Source organism: Vombatus ursinus, unplaced genomic scaffold (assembly GCF_900497805.2).
Source record: "Vombatus ursinus unplaced genomic scaffold, bare-nosed wombat genome assembly UNPS02015175.1, whole genome shotgun sequence".
Lineage (NCBI taxonomy): Eukaryota > Metazoa > Chordata > Mammalia > Diprotodontia > Vombatidae > Vombatus > Vombatus ursinus.
Genome location: NW_020954953.1, coordinates 11717488 through 11742508, shown reverse-complemented (window position 1 = coordinate 11742508; position 25021 = coordinate 11717488). Strand labels below are relative to the sequence as shown.

The 25021-nt window shown below is 36.6% G+C and overlaps 1 protein-coding gene across 3 annotated transcripts in view; it reads right to left on the bottom strand.

Moving 5' to 3' along the window:
• LOC114031480 (parkin coregulated gene protein homolog) overlaps positions 1-25021 on the bottom strand; it is a 623375-nt gene that overhangs the window by 297236 nt on the left and 301118 nt on the right. For all 3 annotated transcript variants that reach the window (XM_027846566.1, XM_027846568.1, XM_027846567.1), the window contains exon 3: positions 803-974. In XM_027846566.1, coding sequence (XP_027702367.1) covers positions 803-974 — 172 coding nt within the window. The remainder of the gene's footprint in view (positions 1-802; positions 975-25021) is intronic.

Sequence of the window (25021 nt, the reverse complement as noted above, 5' to 3'; positions counted from 1 at the left end):
CAGTAGCAATCTTCTTTTCTTTGGTTTCATTCTCTGTCTCACCGGGGATGTGGGAGTGGTCTACTGGATGGCTGACTGGTCAGAAATCATTTTCTTGTCGAGAATCCAGAGACAAGGTAGCAAGTTTCAAAATGGAATTCATTGTATTGCAGCATCAGTAGAATCATGGAAAATTGAGAATTCTGATGTTACTTTATTCACAAGGTTAAAAAAGTATATATCATGGTGAAAAATTTTTAGGTTTCTAAAAAATAATAATAATATCCTTTCTCCCTTTATTAGTCATGGCCTTAAAAATATGTAACCCACCATATAAAATATGCTAAAACTTAAAAAAAAACCCTTAAAGTATCTCAAATCTTTACTTAAGAGCTCGTAGGTGGAAGTCACAGTTATCAAGAACTGGTAGCATCTCTCTCTGTCTCTCATACACATATATACACTCAACACTCATTTTCAAAGGTACATCTTAAATTTGAAATCCTTTTTTTCTCATAATATAAGCCTTATGATAGTAGAGGAAAAAGTAAGTATAAAAACTCTATAAAATATAAATTAGTTTTTTCCTTCATATTATATCCGAGGTCTTTCTTTAATATAATAAGAGTAATTCCAGACAAACCACAATGCAGTACAGATAATGTGGGTTCTGGAAATCTAGTCTGATATCATACCAATTTACTGAGGGTTACATCAAACCTGTGGATGTGCTCAGTCTGTCATGTTTTATTGCTTAATTAGCAAGTTGTCAAAAACCAGCACCATATAAATCCAGTGATTCTTTTTTCACCTGTTCACTTACTTTTTATTGGAATAATGAGCTGTGGAATGACAGGAAGTATCTTGTTTCCCCCATGTTCCAGCATGTCATGGATTCCTTGTCGAGCAAAAAACTCATAGGGAAATGTCATCTCACAAAGCCCATCAAAAAACAGAGGCAGATAGTGATGGTAATCCAGCTTTTCAATCTCTACCTGAAAATAGAAATAGAAGAAGTAAAATGTAAAAATATTAATCAAAGGCTACCAGGAAAACAAAGCTAATGAAAAAATATTATTTACCTGGGAAGAGCAAGAGGCAATATACTTTATTAAGATTTTAAGAATTAAGTCTAAATGATGTTGTGAGGGATAGCATATGATTATATTAGCAATGAATTTCTGTCACTAACCTTTAATCTCAAAGTATATACTTAGAAATCATCCCTTTGGAGATTCTTTTGGACACCTAATACTTTTATGAAATTTCTGTTTACACTTTACTATTTGTACGAAATAGCACCTGTCAAAATTCTTTGAGAAGTAAAGAAGTTTGGATACTAGAAAAATTAACTGCAATAGTAAAAATGAACAAAAGATGTTGGAAGAAAGCTAGCATTTGATTTTTAAAAATAACGCAATAGAGAACACGCATTGACTTGGGTGAAATGTGGAGACAGTCTTTATTTTATCTCAAGCAAAATTCAAACTCTGAAAAGTAATGACAGCCTGAAAAGTTATAGCAACTTTCTCCTCAATTCATTTGTCCACTGTCTTCTGCGTCATATTTCTTCTTACTCATCATTTAAAAAAAAAATACTTCCTATCCTAGAGGCCATTCTTTGTCAAATGAGGGTTGTTGAAACTGGCACTGGAGCATGCCTGTGCTTCCTCATTAGATGGTTAGGGAAGTGAGGCAGCTATCCCCAGGAGCAATTGGGAAGGTGCCAGAACACTTGTGGATGTAGGTTTTAGCAATTCAAAGCAAAGGGCTAGACCTGAGACTATGTGATGTTCTACTTTACACAACAGCTTATGCAGAATAATAGAAAGAGCTGGGCATCAAGAGATGTGTACTATGGTCCTGGCCTTGACACTGTGACCTTGGACAAGTCACTCAACTCTTTATAGGCTTCAGTTTCCTCTTCTGCCAAATAAAAGAAATGAACTAAATGAACTCTAAGGTTTCTTCTAGTTCTAAATTTCTATGATTCTGTGATAAAAGCTAATCTTAGTTTACTATGGTGCAGTTTAGCAGACAATAATAAAAAGAAAAATGATAGCAAAATAAAACAGAATAAAATCCTACTACTCACTGTTATGTTGCTGTGGAAAGGATTCCGAAACATTCTTTCAGGTTTGGTACCACATTTAGATTCTATGATTATATTAACAGATTTAAATGTGCTCATTTAGACAGAATAATCTGAAGGTTTTTTCCCCCCAGCATTAAATAATGAAGCTAGAATCCCTCATTTCCTTATCTCTATACAATCTATTTGGCTTCCTATATCCTAGAGAAAGACTCATGGTTCTGCCAAAAGATTCAGAATTTCCTCTTCTCCATATTCTTGATGCACATTCAGTCAGGTACCAAACGAAACCACCTCTTCTTCCTATGGCATTATCTAAATTTATGGCTTCCTTTTGGCCCCTTCTCTACCAAGGAAATGACTCTGTGGTCATATTTCTTCAGGGCTTCTGGTATTTCCTTTTTGGCAGCCTGTCTGCTTTCATTTTCTTCCTGCTAAAATATGGCATAAAGGTATCTGCCAAAACCATCTCTATTAAACACTTCTCAGATAACATATCAATGGCACTTTTGATCCAGACCCTATCTTCCTAGATGTCTCACCTTTCACAACTCCCTTTCCTTACAAACCACACTATAGGCACAGCAATTTTACCAGCTACTTCAAATACTTCAAACTCCTTCAAATAAGATATTCTAAGGGTGTGTGGGGTTGGAGGACTGTCAATAATCTACTGCCTGCATCTGGGCCATCATGAGGTCTTGAGCTATTCAAGTGAAGGTGCGCCAGGTGGAGATGACACCCTCCCTTTGGTTTGTGGAACTTATCAGGTCATTTTACCTTGATTATATTTACAACTTTCATAAAAACATAACTGTATAAAAATAATGTCACTCTTTGGCCACTGTAGCCATTAATGAGTGTATAATGATGGGATATTTCCTTCACAAAAAAGTATTTGAGTTGTACTGTAAGACAAATTTGATAAATGCTTTCCATCTCTTCCCAGGCACTCTGCCTTCATTTCAGGTGGTTGTTGCCTGGTGATTATTGGTAGAGTACCTAATTAGGCACAGTGAGGAGATGTGTTTTAAGAATAGAAAAATGATTGAAGTAGGGAGGGATAGATCACTTACACTCAACATTTTTTATTTTATTAAAAATGCCTTATCTAAATGACAAACTATCTAAAATAGTTTCACTTAAAAAAAACCCATGAAATATTGTAGTTAAAGCAGCATTTAAGGGGGGGGGCAGGGAACCCACCTAATTACAATTAACCAGAACCACTGAGTACAGCCCCTACAGTATTGTAAGACATGTTATAATTTTATAAAATTGATTTAATATTAAGATGTAGCACAATAAGGTTTTGAATAGTGATTTTCATAAGAAGTTTTTTGATTATTTGGTAATTCCTTTTTTAAAATGTTAATGATAGCTAGCATTCATATAGTGTTTTAAGCTTTACAGAGTTATTTTACTTGTTCCTCACAACAACCCTGGGAAGTAGGTACAGTTATTATCCCTATTTTACATATGAGGAAACTGAGAATCAGAGAAATTAACTGGCAGGCTTGTGGTCACACTGGTAGTATGTGTATGAGGCAATATCGGAACTGCATTCTTCCTGAGTCCAAACCCAACACTCAATGCACTGTGCCATCTAGCTGTCTAAAAAAAACCATAGCTTAGTACTAATTGATGAATCATCCAAAAGAAAAAGCACAGTGTAGGGGAAAGAATCTGAATTTAGACCTAGAAGACTCATTCAAGATCCAAGTCCGGTACTACTGATGTGATTGTGAGCAAGTCATTCAACCTCTCTCAGAGCCTTAACTTTCTCAACTGAAAATGGGATAATAATACTGGTGCTACCCATCCTCACAACTCGGGAAAGTGTTTAGCAAAATGTAAATATATGGTAGCACATACATGTAAATGTAGCACATAAATGTAAACTATATGGTAGCTCAGTGGATAGAGTTCTGGACCTGGAATCAGAAAGACCTGAATTCAAACCTGGCCTCACTCACTCTCTAGATATGTGACCCTGGAAAAGTTGCTTAACTGCTCTCTGCCTCAGTTTCCTCATCTGTAAAATGGGGATAATAACAGCACCTACCTCCTCCCAGGGTTGTTAGGGAGAGGAGATATTTGTGAAGCATTTTGCAAACCTTGAAGTGCTATGTAAATGCAAATTATTATGGTTATTATTATTACAAATCTGAAAGTTGTACTGCTGTGTTTCATTGAGAAGTGGAAGTGACCATGGGTTCTCAAACACTGAAAAGAGTGTAAGCTTAGGGAAGTTCCACCCAAACTGAGAAGATTTTGAGAATATGTTGGGGGTACTGCCTGAGGATAAGTGTAGCCATGTAAGTATAGGGAGAATCCCTGTCAGAAGCAGATTGGCCACTAGGTGATGATAATGGTCACTAGCCATGATAAATAATACTACTTTCTAAAAATAGAACATTCTAAGGGGTAGTACAACATGAACCAATAATAATATGACAATAATTCATTCTTTAAATTTCTTTGGGGCATCAAATTCATTGCTCTAATTTTAATTTCTTGAATTAGTTTTATAAAGGGGTCAATGAAACATTTACCAGATGAGGGCAGAAGGATGTTCAGAAAGACACAAACAGGACAATTTTTGAAATGCAGTAATACATTAAAAAAAAAAAACCTTAAGGTAAGTAGAGGAGATTAGTGGTATCATACTTGTTTTCTGTACTTTGTATATGGAAATGATCTTGTTTGTTGCTGTGTCAAATATCATGGTCCTTCATGCTGATTTTAAATTTAATCTGTCTTCATTTTAGAGACAATCTGATGTAAAACCTTGCACTAACAACCTAATCTGGTTCCATGTTAGCACAGAGGTGATCTTGGGCTCTTAAAGCCTGTGACACTAGAGTATGAACTCTGGCAGGCCCTGCTAAACTGGAAACACTTGAGTAAAGGCCCAGAATATCTCTCATTCAAGGATCAATCAAAATAAACCATCCTATGGTAGTGCCCATTCAACCCCACCCCTATATTTGCCTTGTGACCCATATAATAATTGCAACACACCCCAGTATTTGAAGTACTGATTCAAAACAACATGAGTGAATATTAACCTGTCTACCTTCTCTATAATAAGGCTTCGAGTCTAGGAATTGGCTCAGGAGAGTCAAGATTTAAATAAAAAATTCAAGTAATGAAAAAAAAAAGTTTTAATTTAAAACTTAAACCTTAACTGCAAAAAAATGGCATTTTGTTTTTCCCATAACTCACCAAAGGGTTTGAAGCCTGTTGGTTATTCTCAACCTGGTTTAGCCCAACTAATCTTTAGCCAAGATAATTTACCAAGATGTGGCCACTGTGCATGCCATAGCTTCTTGGAGTCACAGGTAAGAATTGGGTGACATGTGGACACCAAAGGTGAGTAAGCAGTCTTAAAAAGGGCTTGGCAAGCCCTCTCACCACAGCTGCTATCCTTCCTAAACATGCCATACATCATAAGTGAATATATTAAACTGTCTACTATCCTTATAATAAGTCTTAGAGTCTAGGAACCGGCTCAGGAGAGTTAAGATTTAAGTAAAAAATTCAGAAGAAAAAACTTAACAGTTTTAATTTAAAACTTTAACTTTTAACCGCAAAAAATAGCTTCGTTCTTTGTTTTTATGTAAAAACCTCTAAGTGTATTGACCAATACGTCTCTTGGTTTCTGGAAAAGTTCCTCAGAATCCAGCCAAAGACATAACAAAAAGCCATTAACGCAATGAGAACAAGATGAACAAATCTGTAGTCAGCCATTTGGAAAGCCAGACTCCCTTTATTCCTCAATTGTTTAAACTGATTACAAATTTCTAATATTTCCAAGTGTAAAACTAGGAGCAGAAACAAGCAATGCCTTTCTTTACAACCAATAACTGCCCTAGAGCCCTGGGAAGTGAGGAAAAGTAGGGAAATATTTCTGATGCATGTCAGAGATGGGATTTTTCCTGTGAAAAAAGGTCACTACAGGAAGCTATCTTTGTTGCTTCCCTCTCCTTCCCATGAACTGATCTGGCAGCTAGTAGAGGTTCGAGACTTAAAAACCTGCAGCATTCCCCATATCCAGCCTTTCTCAGGCTTCTGTCAACTGTAAAAATGTTTTTCAATGAATCTCATTTGTTAAATTTTTTACACGTACTCCCTTACTTATCTTAGCATCAACATTGTCTTATAATAAAAATTCACTCATTTAGAGAGGCATTTGCCACTCAATGTAGGAAGTAAAATGTGTAGGAAAATTGGATTTTCTTTTTCATTCTAAGAAAAATCCTTTAAATCCTGAAAATAGCACTAATCCAAGGGATACTAGTGGCTAGTAGGTGATGATTTTTTTTTGTTTTTTTCTTCAAGAATTCATGAAGTCAAACTACTAAGGCATGGAAGGATTATGATTTGCATTGATGAAAGGAGTAGCCACATCACTGAAGCATTCATAGAAATTAATTCCATATTATCCATGTTATTAATATTCCATATTATTCCATTAATTCCATATGTGGCCTAGGACACAGTAATATACTGTATTTCATCATCTCCATTTATGAGACTATGATGTTTTCCGTTCTCAACACTTCTTCTCTGTTCTCTATATACTTTAACTGTGATCTCTACATACTTCAGACTGTCATGCTATTTACCCAATGAGTAATTATTCTTACTATGCCTCTTACTAGAGACATATGTTCAGAAACAGTACTTTCAGAGGCAGATATAGGTGATAAAGGAAAGGGAAAACTTGAAAACAAATTTGATTACATATTTTACTGCTGATTTTTCCTTTAATGACATATTACAGATGAATAAGTATAAACATAATTTTTGGAACATACTCAAGTATATAGTTTCAGGAAATTGTTTTAATTTTGTCACCACTAGAAAAGAATAGAGATATGCAAAGAGAATACCTAAAGAGTATTCTGTTTTCAGTTATCATGTATCATCCAGGAGACACATTGACTGCTGCTGTGGAAACAAGCATTTTTTAGATAATAAAGGTTAAGCATGCATAAATTCTAGCTCTGCTTGCAACTGACCTTTAGGCAGCTGTCTTGGTAAAGTTTTTGACAGAATTTTGAGCTAAGTTTATTTTATAAAATAATTTAATCCTTCATTCCCAAATACATATTTAAGTTGCTTAGTGGTAATCGTGTCCTAGCTAGAAAGGATCATCCTAATTCGCTATCAGTCACGAAGAAAGTATGAATAGAAGTTCAAGGGAAGTCTGATGCTGCTTCCCGGTATCTTTCCCATCACATTAAAGTCTCTGGCCTTAGATTTGCTCTTTAGATTATGTAATTTTGCCTTTAAGAGGAAAACAAACCAAAAAAGAAAACACAGAGAAAGCAAAAACATTCTAAACACCCTAGCCAGTGTCATTATCTTACTCAAAAAGAGTATTATAATTTTATCAAGGGTCAAGCACGTATCTCTACACTCTTTTTCCATTTCATAGAAACATGATATTCATGGTGGAAGTGGTAAGGACACCTGAAAAGTAGTTTTATTTAGAGGAGATGTTTCTAAATTCAGAGTTAATCTATATATATATTGATCTTATTATGTATGACTTTTGGCCCATTCACATAGCAGAAAATCAATTATTTGTCAAATGTATGAATGACTGAATGTGTAACAGGCTTGTTGTTTTTGTTGTTTGCTTGTTTTTGTCATTGTTGTTTTTGTGATACCTGAAATGATGTTAAAAGAATCAGAAGAAAGCTTCTAGCAACAAACATTGGATGGAATCTCTAAAAATTGTTAAAAGATATGGATGAATCACACAGAATAAGAAGACATAGAGGGACTATAATCTATCCCAGTGGAGGCAATCCTTGAACTGTGAAAACCATAAAATATTGAAGAATCAAAGTAATCTTCTAATTTGATAAGTGAATCAGTGCTATGGAGAATGAAATAACACATTGGTGATTAGGGAGTTTTCTGAAAATCAGTAACTTCAGTGTGATGATCACAACCCAACCGTTGTGATAAGGAAAAAATTAAGATAATATACGTCAGGTGAAGACAATTTTTTACTGCTTTTGGCCAAAGGCCTTTTCAGGAGTTGTAGAAAAAAGGATGGATATAAATAATGCAAGCTTTCAAAAAGTAAGTTCCAAATCCTTTGAAGTTCACAAGGTCCTCCAACCAACTCATGGGGAGGAGGAAGGAGACCTCGGCAGAGACTAAAAGCCCTCATAAGTGATTCTCCATGTCAAACTATAGTTACTAGCTATCACTGTTTTTTGATTATTTCCTTTTAAATATATCTTTTTATTTCTTTGTTATATGACTGTAAGACCTTATTTTGATTATTTGTGCCGTGGTATGCCAAAATTTCCTAGAATTTCTTTCCTCTAGCTTTGCTGTCAGTTTTGCTGTTAAAAGCAGCTGTAGAACCAAAGATAATTTTGAAGGACATAGAACAATGAATCCAAATCGTTTCTAGGTTGAAAGAAAGCCTATCTGGCAGATATCAACATTTTCCAGTGATGTACTTTGATATATGTTAAAATATGTTTATGTAAAACAATTACTAGCCTTCTAGGCTTCTTTGATGCCAATAATAAAAATTTAGTAGAGGAAACAGAAAACTGTATTTCCCATTTTGGGGATGATAGTGCTTTTAAATAACTTTTTAAAAAGGATACATTTCCAGACTAATGTTGACAGTATAGAAAAGCTGTATTTAGGGTAATTAATAATAATATTGTCTCAGATTAATATAGTGCTTTAAGGTTTAAAAAAAAACATTTTGACTGCATTATCTCATTTAATCCTCACCACAGCCTTGTGAACTAGGTAGATGTATATTACAACCCCCACTTTACAGATGAAGAAAAATGGAAACCTCTATTTGGCTTTTAAGGCCCTTCACATTCTGGTCTCTTCTTATCTTTTCAATTTTACTTTACTTTATTCCTATCTATACACTATAAGATCCGGGATCCAGCTATACTGACCTACTTACTCCTTGATGGCAGGAACTGTGTTTTTGCCTTTCTTTTTATCCCCAGCATTTAGCCTGGCATGATAGATGGATAGATAGGTATAGATAGACATAACATACATACACACAGACAGACAGACAGACATGGTAAATAGATAGGTAAGCGAATAGAATAATTCCATCTAAAGAACCAGACCATGATGGCTTTTGCTGTCAATATAGCATCTTGGTACAAAATTTATCAATCAAAACTATGTCCATTTTTAAGCACATACATCCAAGCACATCCCAAAATTCTTATTTTAGTCTTACTTATTATATCTTCAAAAATGAACCTCTGTCCACTATTTCAGTACTGTAGCAAGTGAGTTTCTCTGCTGGTAAATACAGTCTTTACATTGTGGACTGCATGGACTTTTGTTAAATCCACATTAGTGACACATGGAGAAATATACAGAGTTGTGTTCCAGCAAAGGGCATCTTAAAGGACAAGAATAAAGCATAGTTTTTAATGTTCCTATACTTGTTTTATTTGTCACAAGAACTGAGTTGTTAAAAAGTCACAAGAAATACTTCTTAGAAAAAGAAATGTTCTTTTTAGATCAGTGAAGTTTATACAGAAAATATGGAACCTTGGGATCCTAGACAACTCCTCTCTCATTTTGTTGTTTAGTGACCCCATTTGGTGTTTTCTTGGCAAAGATGCTGGGGATGTTTGCCATTTCCTTCTCTAACTCATTTTACAGATAAGAAAACTGAAGCAAACAGGGTTAAGTGACTTGCTCAGTCACACAGCTCGCAAGTGTCTGAGGCCATATTTGAACTCAGGAAGATGAGTCTTCCTGACTCCAGGCCCAGCACTCTATCCACTGTTCCACCTAGCTGCCCCCACAGGTGTATCCTTTGAACTTGTTATGAAAATAACACTAAATTGGAGTAGGAGGACCTCGTTTTCATCTAGACACTGATTCTAATTATCTCTGTTATCTTAGGCAAGTCATTTAAAGCCTCTAGGGTTTAGTTTTCCTACTTGAAAATAAGAGGACAGACTAGACAATTTCTAAGATAACTTTGAGCTCTATGGACATATTTTCTCATTGTTTAAATAATAAGAACTTATATTTATATAGAATTTTACACTTTACAAAAGCATCACCATAAGTACAACTCATTTGGTTCTCACAAAGTAAAACATTTATTACTTTAATATTTCAATGATCTTTGATCTTTTCTGTGTGGTTGGTCCCTATGGAGATCACAAACTTCTGATCCATCAGTAGAGTTTCCTGAGTTACTCTGGCCAAATAATTCATCACTCAGTGATACTAATAATCATTTGAAGATATGCTTCTATAAACTCAGCCAGACTGGTCCTTAGGGAATACAGAATCTGTCACCTGGCCTTCGCTCAAAGCCTTGTGGCTTTGCAGAATGAACCAGATCTTGGTTCCCACTGCCAAGTTGAGGCACAGGGCTTCAGTGGAGGAGAGATGGTATCACTAGTTCCACATGGCAATAAAGGAAACAGAATCTAAGAGGCTAAAGGACTCATCTAAGATTACACAGTTCATAAATTGTATAGCCAAACCCTGTAGTCGTCTTCTGTATTCAAGTATTTTGACCTTAGGGGCAGGTAGGTGGAGAAGTGGACAGAGTGCTGGGCCTGGAGTCAAGAAGACACATCTTCCTCAATTCAAATCCGGCCTCACACACTAGCTGTGGGACCTTGAGCAAGTCATTTAACCTTGTTTGCCTCAGTTTCCTTATCTGTAAAATGAGCTGGAGAAGGAAATGGCAAACTACTCCACTATCCTTGCCAAGAAAACCTCAAATGGGGTGATGAAGAGTAGGACACGACCAAAAAATGACTGAAACAATAAACATACTGACCTTTATATTACCCTATACTGCCTAACATTCCTTATTCTGTTAAGACTTTAGGGATAGTCAAGTTGCTCTGACTACACTTCTTATATGGCTTATTTTTCAAGTATTCTAGTGAGTATTCTAGTCTTTTTCCCAACGTTATTTGTTTCTAACCATAATCCATATTTTTAACCCCAATTTAAATATAGCTTACGAACTTAGTTCAATTTCAATAAATAGTTGGAGTTTTGTTTTGTTTTTTGATTTTTTTTGAAAAATCAAACACTTTAACAGGCACAGTCCAGTTCAGTCAGTCAAGAGATATTCATTAAGTACTTACTATATGACAGACTGTGCTAAGCAACCAGGATAGATAGAAGGCAGAAATAGTCCCTGACCTTAGTAAAACACAATGTAATCAGGAAACAAAATGGAAATAACTCTCTGCATAAAAGATATATACAGAGTAAATGGAAAGTCATCATAGGTGGAAAGGCACTAACAGCTTGGGAGGACTGAAAAAAGGTCTTGCATATGGTAGGATTAAAGCTGAGTGCGAAGGGAAGACAGGAAGGGAAGAGGTGGCATTCAGGAGGGAGAGAATTCCAGGCATGAGGTCAGCCAGTGCAAAGACATGGAGACAGGAGACAGAGAGTCATTTATAAGGAAACACAAGTAGTCCAGGGAATTTGGATGGTAGGATCTTTGGAAGGGAAAAAAGTATAAGAGAAGAGAAGAAAACCCAGCTCACAAACAACAAGAAAAAAATACGGGAGGGAATTGTGGAGGAACTATGTGCTTTAGACAATCAAGAACTTATCAATAAAAAAAAAATTTAACCTATACTGAGAACTCCCACTGATATTTTAGATACACAAGAGTTATACTCAAAACTAATTTTTAAAGAAAACTAATTTTGCAAAAATTAGGTAAAATACAACAGTTTGAATTATCCCACTTAAAAATGAGGCTAATACAAATTACACTGTACATGGCTTGCCTTTCAAAAAAGGGTTTTTCTGGAGGAAAAGAGAATTTTAAGTGTTCTGATCCATATATATTATGCAGCCTGTCAGTGTGAGGGTGGGAATCTATCACCACCCCAATTAATTACAGAAAGCTTAGATCTCAATTGAGTTAACCAATCATTCAAAAATAAACTAGGTATGAAAAAGTCTTTAATCAATTTAAAAAGATCATAGGGACTTTGGGTCATTGGATAAAGAAAGATGGTGCTATAGGAAATATCTTTTGATTAGTTGAAGAGGATCAATCCACATCTCTTGGGTTACAGTTTAGAAAAGCAGTTAATACAATGGAAGAGAACTCCAAATTTGGGAGCTGGGGATTGCAGACCCTTGAGAGGGAATCACTAGGAGGCTCTCTTTCTCTTTCTTCTCTTGTCTCCATTGACCATGCTACCAGAGAGACCAGGATAATAGGAGAAACATAGCAATAAGAGAGTAGAGAGAGAAAAACAAAAGTCAAGCAGATGATCTGCTGAGAAAAGGCAAAGACAGAGGTGACCAGGTTTCTCACCCCCAGAGCAATCAAGATGTCAGCCTGCTATGGTTATAATGGGTTTACCTAGGGTTCAAATATTTTTATTTGATTCAATCTAGTATATTACAGCATTCCTACTTTATCAAAAGACTACAAAAGTATGGGCATAGGAGTAAAAAATTACTAAATGGTAATCCTTCACTATATATATGATAAATAACATTTTATATATAATACATATTTATATTATATATGTGTGTGTATTTTTGTGTGTGTACATACTTACATTCTATATAACATATATGTGTGGATATATATATACACACCTATAAAGTATATAAGCTATATACACATAATATACATCTCTATACACACATATGTTTCCTATATACAAACATCAAGGGGAAAAATAGAAATCCAATATGAACAAAATAAGTTTGAATGCCCCTAGCAGCTTTTGGTAATCCCTCAATCTTATAATGTAAACAAAATGCTATTAGTGACAGCAACTGATTTCAGCTGATCGATTCAGCAAATATCAGCAGATTGATCCTGGAAATTTCAACAAATTGAAATATTAATCATATTAATGTTATATGGAATAAGGTACAACAAAGAAGTACACAAATTTAAACTATCATTCTGTTTTGGGTTTAGATGTCATGACACAAAAGTGTTCTTCAGGCTTCATTTAAAAAAAAGTATAATGTGTTAATGAATATATGGCTAATTCCATAGAGTTGGTGAAATATTATTTCCTTTTTAGGGCAGTTGTGACTATATCTATTTCAATGGGAGTTGCACAAGGCTTGTACAGGCTTGTATAACCATGGTGTTGGTAGCAACAATAAATGCCAGCACCTCATGTGTGTCACTCCTTCCTCTTCCCCCAAATGATGGACCCATTCACACAGGAAACAAGACCTCTGTGTGTCCCAGTGGGCTGCCAGTATGATTCCTCCTTCAATGGAACCAAATCACTCTTGTTCCTGGTGTTTCTCAGAATCTATCAACTGGCTCTGCACAATTCTGACAGTTCATAGTAGAAGTATCTAGTGTTTGACTCCCTTCTCTGTTTCCAGCAGCATCTCCAACAATTTCACATAGTTTACAGACATCAACCCTTTCCTTTCTGATAGGTATCTGGATGTATTAAGCACTACCAAGGGCCAATACCTTGACTCCCCACCAGGCATCCACAATTATACAATTAGTCTAATTCCTAGAGACCTGGGCCCCAAAGGTTGGTTGCATCTATTCCTTTTCAGAGCCTTGTTCAATCTCTGTGGGAATTTGTAGACAATAGTACCAAATGGGGACTCATTTGGCCAACTTAACTCTGTTATTGGGACATTGGCATTGTTTGAAAAAAGAAAATAGGATGACCTATTTCAAAATTACTAGGCCCTTAAGGCCAATACAATCATGGACCGGTACCCACTCTTCATCACTGTTAATCTCTTAGATAACCCTGATGATCCCTTTCATGGACAGCCTAAAGATCAGCAAGGCAGCCAAATTGCAAGATACCAATGAATGAGCATTCTAGGAACTAAAGAGAAGCTTCATGGCTACCCTTCTTTTTAATATGTCCAGATCCCAAATGCCCCTTCATGGTTGAAAGCAATTTATCATTTAGGAAAAGGGTTATTTACCAAACAAATTTACCTGTTATGAGCCTGTTCCTACTTTTGAAAAAAATTAAACTCTGGCCCTGTGATTTTATCAATGTTGTGAACTCAATGTGTAAATTTTTTTCTACCAATGGGCATCATCAACTCATTTATAATTTAAAGCTTTAGATAATTTTTCAGGCACTCAAATTAAGTGACTTGATCATGGTTCCACAGCTAGTATGTGTCAGGGAAATGATTAGAACCTACATCAGGCAGTCAATCATAAGCATTTATTTAGCACCTACTACGTGCTAGGCACTGTCTTAGGCACTGGGGATCCGAAGAAAGGCAAAAGATAGTTCCTTACCTCAAGAAGCTCACAATGAAATGGGGGAAGCAATGTTCAAGATGCTATGTACAAACAAGTTATATACAGAATAAATAGGAAATAATCAACAGATTACCAGCATTAAGAGGGATTGGTATATGTCTTCTTTTTTATTTTTAATTTTTTCTCAATTACATATAAAAACAATTTTTAAAATTCATTTAAAAATATTGAATTCCAAATTCTCTCCCTCCTTCTCCCCTCCTTGACAAGGCAAGCAGTTTTATATAGATTATACATATATAGTCATGCAAAACATATTTTCATATTACCATGTTGCAAAGAAAACAGACCAAAAAACTCAAGAAATATAAAATATAAAAAAAAGTATACTTTGATATACATTCAGACTCCACCAATTCTTTCTCTGGAAGTGGATAGCATTTTTCATCATAAGTCCTTTGAAACTGTCTTGGATCATTGTATTGCTGAGAATAGCTAAGTCATTCACAATTGATCATTTTACAATATTGTTACTGTATACAATGTTCTGGTTCTGCTCACTTCACTTTGTATCAGTTCATATAAGTCTTCCCAGGTTTTTCTGAAAGCATGCTACTTGTCATTTCTTATAGCACAACAGTATTCCATCACAATCACATACCACAACTTGTTCAGCCATTCCCCAATTGATGGGTATCCCCTCAATTTCCAATTTTTTGCCACCGCAAAAAGAAGTACTCTAAATATTTTGTACACTTAGGTCCTTTCCCCTTTCTTTGATCTCTTTTGGATACAGACCTTGTAGTGGTATTACTGGGTCAAAGGGTATACACAGTTTGATAACTCTTTGAGCCTAGTTCCAAATTGCCCTCCAGACTGGATGGATTAGTTCATAATGCCAAAAACAATGTATCAGTGTCCCAATTTTTCCACATTGGATATGTCTTCTTGATTCACAGGCCACTGCTACTATCCTTTATGGCAGACTGCCTCTCCTGTACTTAATATTTCAGCATATTGTCTGTAGTAGTGTGCAACTACGACAGGCAGCATGGGGTGGTACAGAGCATTGGATTTGAAATCAGAGAATTCAGGTTCAAATCCCAGCTCTGCCTACACTTACTACCTGTATGATGCAGGAAAAGCTCCTCTATACCTCAGTTTCTCCATCTATAAATTGAGAGGGTTGGATTAGAGAATATCAAAATTCCCTGACAGTTCTCAGTCTATCATCATATGAGCTAGACCACTGAAGAATAAGAACTTCTGGCAAACACAGAGGCCTAAATACCAAAATACCACACACAATACCTAAAATCTCTCTAAATACCACACAGAAGGCTATAGAATGTGGAGCACCTACATCCTACCTCTAAACTCAATCAGTGCCAGATCTGGTGGGCTCCTTTCTTTAGAACTTTCAATTTTTAAATAAAAGGACTCCTAAGATGCTAGAACTGATGTATGTATGTCCTCTAATTGCACCTGCCTCACAGGGTTGTCATGAGAATCAAATGAGATGATATTTCTATTTATGTCTCTGTGTCACCCTTATTCTAATTCTGGAAAATGGAACTGCACGTGTAACTTGGCAATTATAGCTATTCAAACTATACACAGGCTTGGAGTGGCCTCCATGAAGTAACCCTGGAGTGTTCAGTAAAAAATGAATCTATTCGTTATATACATATATATATACATATATTTACATACATATACATAAATAGAAATATCTCCATCTCTAACTCTATATCAATAAATCTTTGATATCTTTGATATCTTTGGAGTTTATGAGGCTTTCTACTGTGGCCCACAAAGGGAGCTTGAATCTTTTAGAAATGAACCAATGAAGGGTTGGGTGGATTGCAGATATCTGTTACTACATCGACCATAAGCAAGTTAGATAAAGATAAATACAGTGGTATAAAGGCTGTACTCATAGCCTGATTGGTCATTTTTATCTGTTTTTAATCTATGTGTCCCCTTGCTTCTTCCCCAAGGAAAAGGGATCCAATCTAAACAGCCTCCATCAAACTGCAAAACCTCCCACACTGAGAATTCCACTGATTTTGTTCAGCTTATCTGTCAACAACAGTAATAGGACCTGTGTAACCAGGTTCAATTAACTACCTTGTGTGCTGATTCTGCCCTTACATTCAGGGAAGACTGAGTCTCAAACAGATTACCAAACATCTAGGGCCGCCTCTGTGTACTCTAGGCTGTACCCTGACTGGGATATGATGTCCAGACAGTCAGGCAATTTTGAGTATTCAAAACCCTGTCACTGCTTACCAAGGCAAGTTGGTGGTCATGGGTCTACCACGATATTATTCACCATGCACACATCTGAAAGACATGTCCATGGGCCAGTGGATTATTTGGGATGACCTGAAGTAACATAATATAACTTAACATAATATGTAGGTCACCTTGCATGTAACCAAGAGAGCCAGTCAACAAACCACCAAACTCGCAGAGAGCCATTGCTGGTAGCAAAGTGGGTCTGGCTTTTTCTCTGTCAAAAGTCTTTACTCTACCTAATTCTTCAAGAGGTTATTGGATCATGGTACCAGCCCTTTTATCATCACTGTTGTGCTTAATATTGCGTACTTCTAACTCTCTCACACCATCTCCCTAAGAATTTACCTTAAATTTCATTGGGCATTGCTGCACAAAGACTATATAAACCTTAGGATTTACCTGCTACCCTCGTGGGGACTTCCAATGGTTGTGGAAGGACAGGAGGAATTATTAACCTGCTATTCTGCCCTTCAGATGATATTAGAGATCATTCCAGTTTATCAGAAAGGCTACAGGACAAAGGAAAAAAATTGGGAATCAACTTAAAATTTCCATGCCTCAACACTTCATAAATCAACTCCACATCACAAACTCCAGCTCTGTGGTCTCAGGATACCCTCTAGAAGGATGCAATAGTATAGAGAATTGTGTACCTCCAGTCTTATAAATGGAGATGACAGTCAAATGATCCATAAATGTGGAATGTAGCCTATTCTGGTCTGGGTTGATCCTTCTGGTACCCTGGCTGAGTTCCATTAACATTATTCCTATTTACCCCCTGCACTGGATCCTATGTTATAACTTAGAATCTTTACTATGCATCAGCCTCAGTCACTACAGCACCCTCTGTTGCTGGACACTATTTCCCCAGATGCCTCTATAAGAGGGATTTCCATTTCCCCAGCATCTTTTTTTTTCTTTCCTGCTACTGAGAACTCCATCCTCCAATTTCTTCTTCAAGAGATATCTAACTGGCTGCCATCTTTTGCCTGATCTATATGTCTTAGACTGTTCCATTAGAGGAGCTGCCAATTTGTGGTCATTTTGATTTAGTCTGGAAGTCAGGTCAGTCAACAAGTATTTAAGTGCTTACTATGTGCCAGGTACTGTGCTAAGGATTGAGATTACAAGCAGGAAAACAATCCTTGCCCACAAGGAGCTTACATTCTGATGGGGGAAAACAACACATAAAAGTAAACTGAAAAGGGGAGCAGGTACACATGCAGGGATATCATCACCATCACAAAAGCTAATATTTATATAGTGCCTACTATGTGCCAGGCACTGTGGTAAGCGCTTTACAATTATTATCACATTTGATTCTCTCAGCTAGCCTTCGAGGCAGATATTGTTATCATCCCCATTTTACAGTCAAGGGAACTGAGACAAACAGAGGTTAAGTGACTTGCTCAGGGTCACTTGCTAGTTAAGCATCTGTGGCTGGTTTTGAACTCCAGTCTTCTTGACTCCAGGTCAGGCACTCTATCCCCTGTACCACCTAGGTACATGGTAGCCACAAGGTAGATAAAGGCCAGAGAGTTTGGAGTCAAGCCCAGAAAGGAGAGAAGACAAAACTGGCCCAGGCACTTTCCTAAAAAAATAGAAGTTCTTGTAAGAATTGACCAGCACATAACAAGACCACAGTAGTGGAGTGGACTTCCAGTGTGGGGAGGCTGCTTTGGCATGAGGGAGAAAGTTGGAAGAGCAAGGAATAACACTCAGGAGGAAAATTAAAGAAAAAAGGAGGCAGCTGACAAGATTGTTATCCCTTTTTCTGGTGTTAACTTGACACTCTTAATCCTCAACAACCTGAATAACTGATCTTCAGCAAATTACAGAGGTAGATTTTTAAAGAGAGGGGCTGGAAAAAGAGGGCTGTTACTGAGTGTAATTAGTTTAATTACCTGCAAATAAATGCATTAACATTATAATTATAGAAAGCTTTCAGAGACTTCTGATAAGATTACAGACTCTGTGAGGGAAGGACCTATGATAGTCTTTATCTTTTCCCCTTTGTGCCTATCATAATAACACCTTGCAAATAATCATTCAATCAACCAACAGAGCATTTATCAGGTACCTACTGTGTGCCAGGTGCTGTACTAAGTTCTAGGGATACAAAGACAAAAATGAAACAACCTCTATATTCAAGCATATACTTATATCTATAATCAAAGGACATTATTAAATATTTGTTGAATTTAATTGAATTTGATACCCAAATCCCACAAAATTTTTAATTTAAATATAAAATTCATGGTAGTTAAAACATACCCAAGCAGCCTAATAAATTTCAGGGGATCAGAGATCTGTTTGACAGTAGGGTAAAAAAGTATTTTCAGAAACTTTTACCCCATGGTTCAAATTTAAGCACACATCACTGGGTTACACATAACATTTAAGTTCAGCACAGATAGCGTTTAAATAGCACGTCAAAGTTTACTTTGCAAAATACTTTGCAAATATTTCATTTTATCCTTACAACAACCCTGGGAAGCAGGCACGATTATTTTCTCCATTTTACAGATAAGAGAACCCCAGGTTGAGTATCTTGCCCAGACTCACACAGCTATGAAGTGTCTGAGGTTAGATTGGAACTCAGGTCTTCCTGAGTTGAGCACCCTTTCCACTGCACCACTGAGCTGCCTCAGTATCGTCAGTAACAAACCATTCTCCCCTATTCTTACCTTCTGACTAATAAAGCGACAGTCATCATCCTGTGTTTAGACAGCATCCAAATCCTATTGGACCACATTATCTTAAAGCTCTAGCTGACTCACCTCAAACAAAGCCCAGCAGATCATCACCTTCTTTGACGTGTAGAAGTGAAAGGAATGCTATCATGACTTGAATTGTCACAGTACTACAAGATGAACTGAGATGAGCGTGTTCTTTTTGAACAAAGGGAGCTCCTAAGGCCACCAGGCTGTTGCCAACAGCAACAGTCTGGACAAACATCAGCTAGAGCAGCAAATCCAGTGATAATTTTCTTATGTGCCCAAGATGGATAGTCTACATACCAGTTCTTTTCAGCTGGATCTCTAACATGGATAATGACATGGTATCATACTTAAATACACAAAATAATAACATAGGAGAAGGAATATGTAGGATATTACCCACTCTCTTTTAAGATAAAATAATGTGGGAATGAGAGGTACTCAGTTTTGTAAATCTCTCAACTAAAAAGAACTGCATAAAATTCTGAAACTACTTTGCAGATCTTAAAGTGCTTTAGGAGTATAGATTATTATTCTCATTATGAAATATACCCAGAAACATAAATGGGTAGGGAATCATGATTTATGCTTGGTTACCAATCAAACTTATAGTGCCTTTTCACTTTAAGAAAAGAGCATATGTGCATAAAATGCTCTCCTTGCTTTTGGTGGAGGTATAGATCTTATACTAATGATAGGCATTCTAACCATTCTACTATACTTTTTGAATTATTTTATGAAAAACTTCATTTTTTAAAAAAGAAATATATCTAAAGATTCATTTCAATTTGGCATTTTTGAATCAATTACTTAGGGTTATCAACTTGTTTCCCCCCACCCTTTGTTTACAAAATATAAAGCAAATCCCATGTCAAATTCTTCAAATTAAACTTTATACTTTTGAAATTTTTTTATGCTATTTCTTTTTTTATTAATTTATTTATTTTTAGTTTTCAACATTCACTTCCACAATATTTTGAGTTCCAAATTTTCTCCCCATCTTGTCCATCCCCCTACCCCAAGACAGCATGCATTCTGAATACCCCTTCCCCTAATCTGCCCTCTCTTCTATCACCCCCCCTTCTCTTATCCCCTTCCCCTTCTATTTTCCTGTAGAGCAGGATAGATTTCTACACCCCCTTGCCTGTATATCTTATATCCCAGTTGCATGTGAAAACAATTTTTAACATTCATTTTTAAAACTTTGGGTCCCAAATTTTCTCCCTTTCTCACTCCCCACTCACCCTCATTGAGAAGGCAAGCAACTTGATACAGGCTATACATGTATAATCATACAAAACACTTCCATAGTAGTCATGTTGTGGAAAACTAACTATATTTCCCTTCATTCTATCCTGCCCCCCATTTATTCTATTCTCTTTTTTGACCCTGTCCCTCCTCAGAAGTGTTCACTTCTGATTACCCCCTTCCCCAATCTGCCCTCCCCTCTATTATCCCTCCACCCTCTTACCCCCTTCCCCCCTATTTTCCTGCAGGGTAAGATAGATTTCCATACCCAACTGAGTATGTTATTTCCTCCTTAAGCCAAATCCGATGAGAATAAGATTCACTCACTCCCTCTCACCTTCCCCCACTTCCCCTCCACAAGAAAAGCCTTTTCTTGTCTGTTCTATGTGAGATAATTTACCTCATTCTACCTCTCCCTTTTTCCTCCTCCCAGTATAATCCTCTCTCACCCCTTAATTTTCTTGTCCAGATATCACCCCTTCATCTTCAACTCATTCTATGCCCTCTATCTATATATACATATATATCATTTTTTCCCTCCAACTACCCTAATACTGACAAAAGTCTCATGAGTTACAAATATCATCTTCCCATGTAGGAATGTAAACAGTTCAACCTTAATAAGTCCTTTATGATTTCTCTTTCTTGTTTACCTCTTCATACTTTTCTGGAGTCTTGTATTTGAAAGTCAAATTTTCTATTCAGCTCTGGTCTTTTCATCAAGGATGCTTGAAAGTCCTCTATTTCACAGAATGTCCATTTTTTCCACTGAAAGATTATACTCAGTTTTGCTGGGTAGGTGATTCTTGGCTATAATACTATCTCTTTTGACCTCCAGAATATTATATTCCAAGCCTTCTAATCCTGTAATTTAGAAGCTGCTAAACCTTGTGTTATCCTGATTGTGTTTCCACAATACTTGAATTGTTTCTTTCTGGCTACTTGCAATATTTGCTCCTCGACCTGGGAACTCTGGAATTTGGCTATAATATTTCTAGGAGTTTTCCTTTGGGGGTCTCTTTCAGGAGGTAGTTAGTAGATTCTTTCCATTTCTATTTTACCCTCTGGTTTGAGAATATGAGGGCAGTTTTCCTTGATAATTTCTTGAAAGATGATATCTAGGCTCTTTTTTGATCATGGCTTTCAGATAGTCCAATAATTTTTAAATTATCTCTCCTGGATCTATTTTCCAGGTCAGCTGTTTTTCCAATGAAATATTTCACATTGTATTCTATTTTTTCATTCTTTTGGTTTTGTTTTACAATGCCTTGGTTTCTCATAAGGTCACTAGCTTCCATTTGCTCCATTCTAATTTTTAAAGAAGTATTTTCTTCAGTGAGCTTTTGGACTTCCTTTTCCATCTGGCCAATTCTTCTTGTTAAGACATTCTTCTCCTCATTGGCTTTTTGGACCTCTTTTGCTATTTGGGTTAGGCTATTTTTAAGGTGTTATTTTCCTCAGTATTTTTTTGGGTCTCCTTCAGAAGCTGTTGACTTGTTTTTCATGATTTTCTTGCATCACTCTCATTTCTCTTCCCAGTTTTTCCTCTACTTTTCTTACTTGCTTCTCAAAATCCTTTTGCAGTTCTTCCATGGCCTGGGACCAATTCATATTTTTCTTGGAGGCTTTAGATGTAGGAGCTTTGACTTTGTTGTCTTCTTCTGGTTTTATGTTTTGATCTTCTTTGTCACCAAAGAAAGAATCTATGGTCTGACTCTTTTTGCACTGCTTGCTTATGATTCCAGCCAATTAGTTGAGTTATAAACTCTCTGTTAAGGTAGGGTCTGCTTCTAGACTCCGGCGGTTTTGTGCAGCTGTTTTCAGACATACTTCTAGGGATATATAAATTTTCAGTTCTTCCACAGTGTTTACTCCTTTCCTGGCCTGTGCTCTGGTCTATGAGTGACCACAAGCACTCTTTTCTGCCTTGGAACTGTGAGAAGGATTCCCTCTCCGCTGCCACTCCAAGCTCCACCATGCCAGGGCTCCTTCTTGCTGCAGGACTGCCACCCAGAACTGTGACCCAGATACAAGCACAGACAAAGCAAGAGATTCCTGTCTCAGCACCAGCAAAGAGATCCCTGCAATCCCCCTCTGATCAGCCACTCAATTCCCCTTCTGTCTTACTTTTGAACTTCTACTGAAGACATTTATAAACTGAATCATTAAAGTTCTAGATCAACACTGGGTTTAAATAAATTTACCTTAATGAACATTTAATAGAAGAAACTTTGGTAAGCTTGAGCATTGCTTGTCAAAATTGCATACACAAATGTATTAACTTCAAATTAGAATAATCTTAACAATTCATATTAAAAAACCCCAAATTTTCAATGATATTGGGAAGAAACCTCCTCATCAAGATAGGAGTATCTTCCTTCCCAATCTCTGTCCTCTTTTTACTCTAGAGGGATCTGGATTGAAGATGATCACTAATTAGAAACTTCTTCAAGGGACTAGAATTGGACATATCTCAAGATCCTGGAACTCCCTCATAAATCTATTTAAGAGGATTTGGTGCCACTATTAGACACTGTCCCTGAAGCCCCCAGGTAGATCAGTAACCTGCTTCAGAATTAGGGCTTGCCTTAAGAGTTTAGGAACTTAAAGACCTAGTACACTTCTTTTTATTGATGGGGCTGACTGGGGAAGACCTGAGCACCTAAGAATTAAAACAAAACAAAACAAAAACAGAAGTTGTCTAATACCTTCTTTGGAGGTACAAACTTATGATGTAATTCTGACAGCTTGCCTTGCCTAATTATATTCTTTTGATCCCCTCCTTTCTGATCAGGTTTTCTAATCCTGCCTAAAACTATGACCCATCATCACTTCCCTATATTTGATTAAGCTGTGTACTGTACTTGTTCTGACAACTATGGCCTCTTTTACTTTGGGCACTTAACCAAAACTCCAGGTACCAGCCCTCATCGATAACTATATCCTGTTGTATTCTGTGTGCCAACCAAGTTCATTGTTGCCCTCACTTGAACAGAGCAATTTTAGATATAAGCATAATTTTAGAGTTAGCACCAATCAGAGCACAAAATATTTACCCCTTCACAGTGATTTCCTTCATATTCCAATGCTCTCACTTCATTTGGTAGAACTAGCTGAACAAACTTATTGCCAGGAACCTAAGAACAAAGACTAAGTTCTCTAGGTATAGACTTCTGAGAAGTTCTTTCTAGCACTGAGCAAGGTAATTCATGATTTATCAACTCCAGGTGACATATAGATTGCCTTACTTTTGGTTCGCCTCCTCCCCACCAGTTATAGCCATTCTCAGAAAGAAGGAAAAGTGAAGTCTTCATTTTTTTCATTGTTCAATATGCCTTTTCCCTCCTACTATTGATATTATAGCCTACAGGAACCTTCACTTACTACATTTTTACTACATCCCTGCATTGACTTGCCATTACTTTTTATTCCCATCTACTGACAATCAAAAATTTTATTCTACTCTTAAGTTTCCCACCTTCTCCTTCACTATTTTTCAATTAACTCCAACCAGTATTTATTGAGTACCTTCTGCAATTGTGCTAGGAGCTATGAGTGATATAAAATACATATGAAGCACTGACCTAGTCCTCAAGAAGCTAATAATCTTGTTGAGGAGGCAAAAGCATAATATAATTAAAGAAAAAGAAAACTACTCTCTCTAGAGGAAGACAGGCTATATGTTGACTTCCCGGACTTCTCTACAATAAATTTTAGAATAACCTTACTTGGTTTGGGTTTCAGTCTATTGTAAGGAACTGGGGACTTGATTCCTTCTCTGCTCAGCCAATGCAATCAGAGTATAGTTATAGTGATGACATTTTAAATGTGTAAAAAAATAGAGATTTCTTTATTACATATAAAACCTCTTTGGGCAGCTGGGTGGCACAGTGGATAGGGTGCCAGGCCTAGAGTCAGAAAGACTCATTTTACTGAGTTCATATCTGGCCTCAGATACTAGCTGTGTGACTGCAGGCAAGTCACTTCACCCTGTTTGCCTCAGTTTCCTCATCTGTAAAATGAGCTGGAGAAGGAAATGGCAAACCACTCCATTATCTTTGTCAAGAAAATCCTATCAACAATATTGGCATACTATGGTTCAAGGATCAAGAAGAGTTGGACATGACTAAATGAGAACAATAGTTAAGAACATTTGGTACAAAAATATCTGCCCCAAACCTAGGACATGCTCTTATACAAATTTACAGAGTCCAGAGGGAAGAGTAGGTTCATCCTTAGAGAATAGTGGCTGTGAGGCACAAGTATAAAAGATACATGTAGCCAAGGGGCTTCTTATTACTGGCATTCCTTTTCTCCTTTCATAGAATCCTCATGAAATAACCCTAAGGTGTATATCTATCTATCTATCTATCTATCTATCTATCTATCTATCTATCTATCTATCTATCTATCTATCTATCT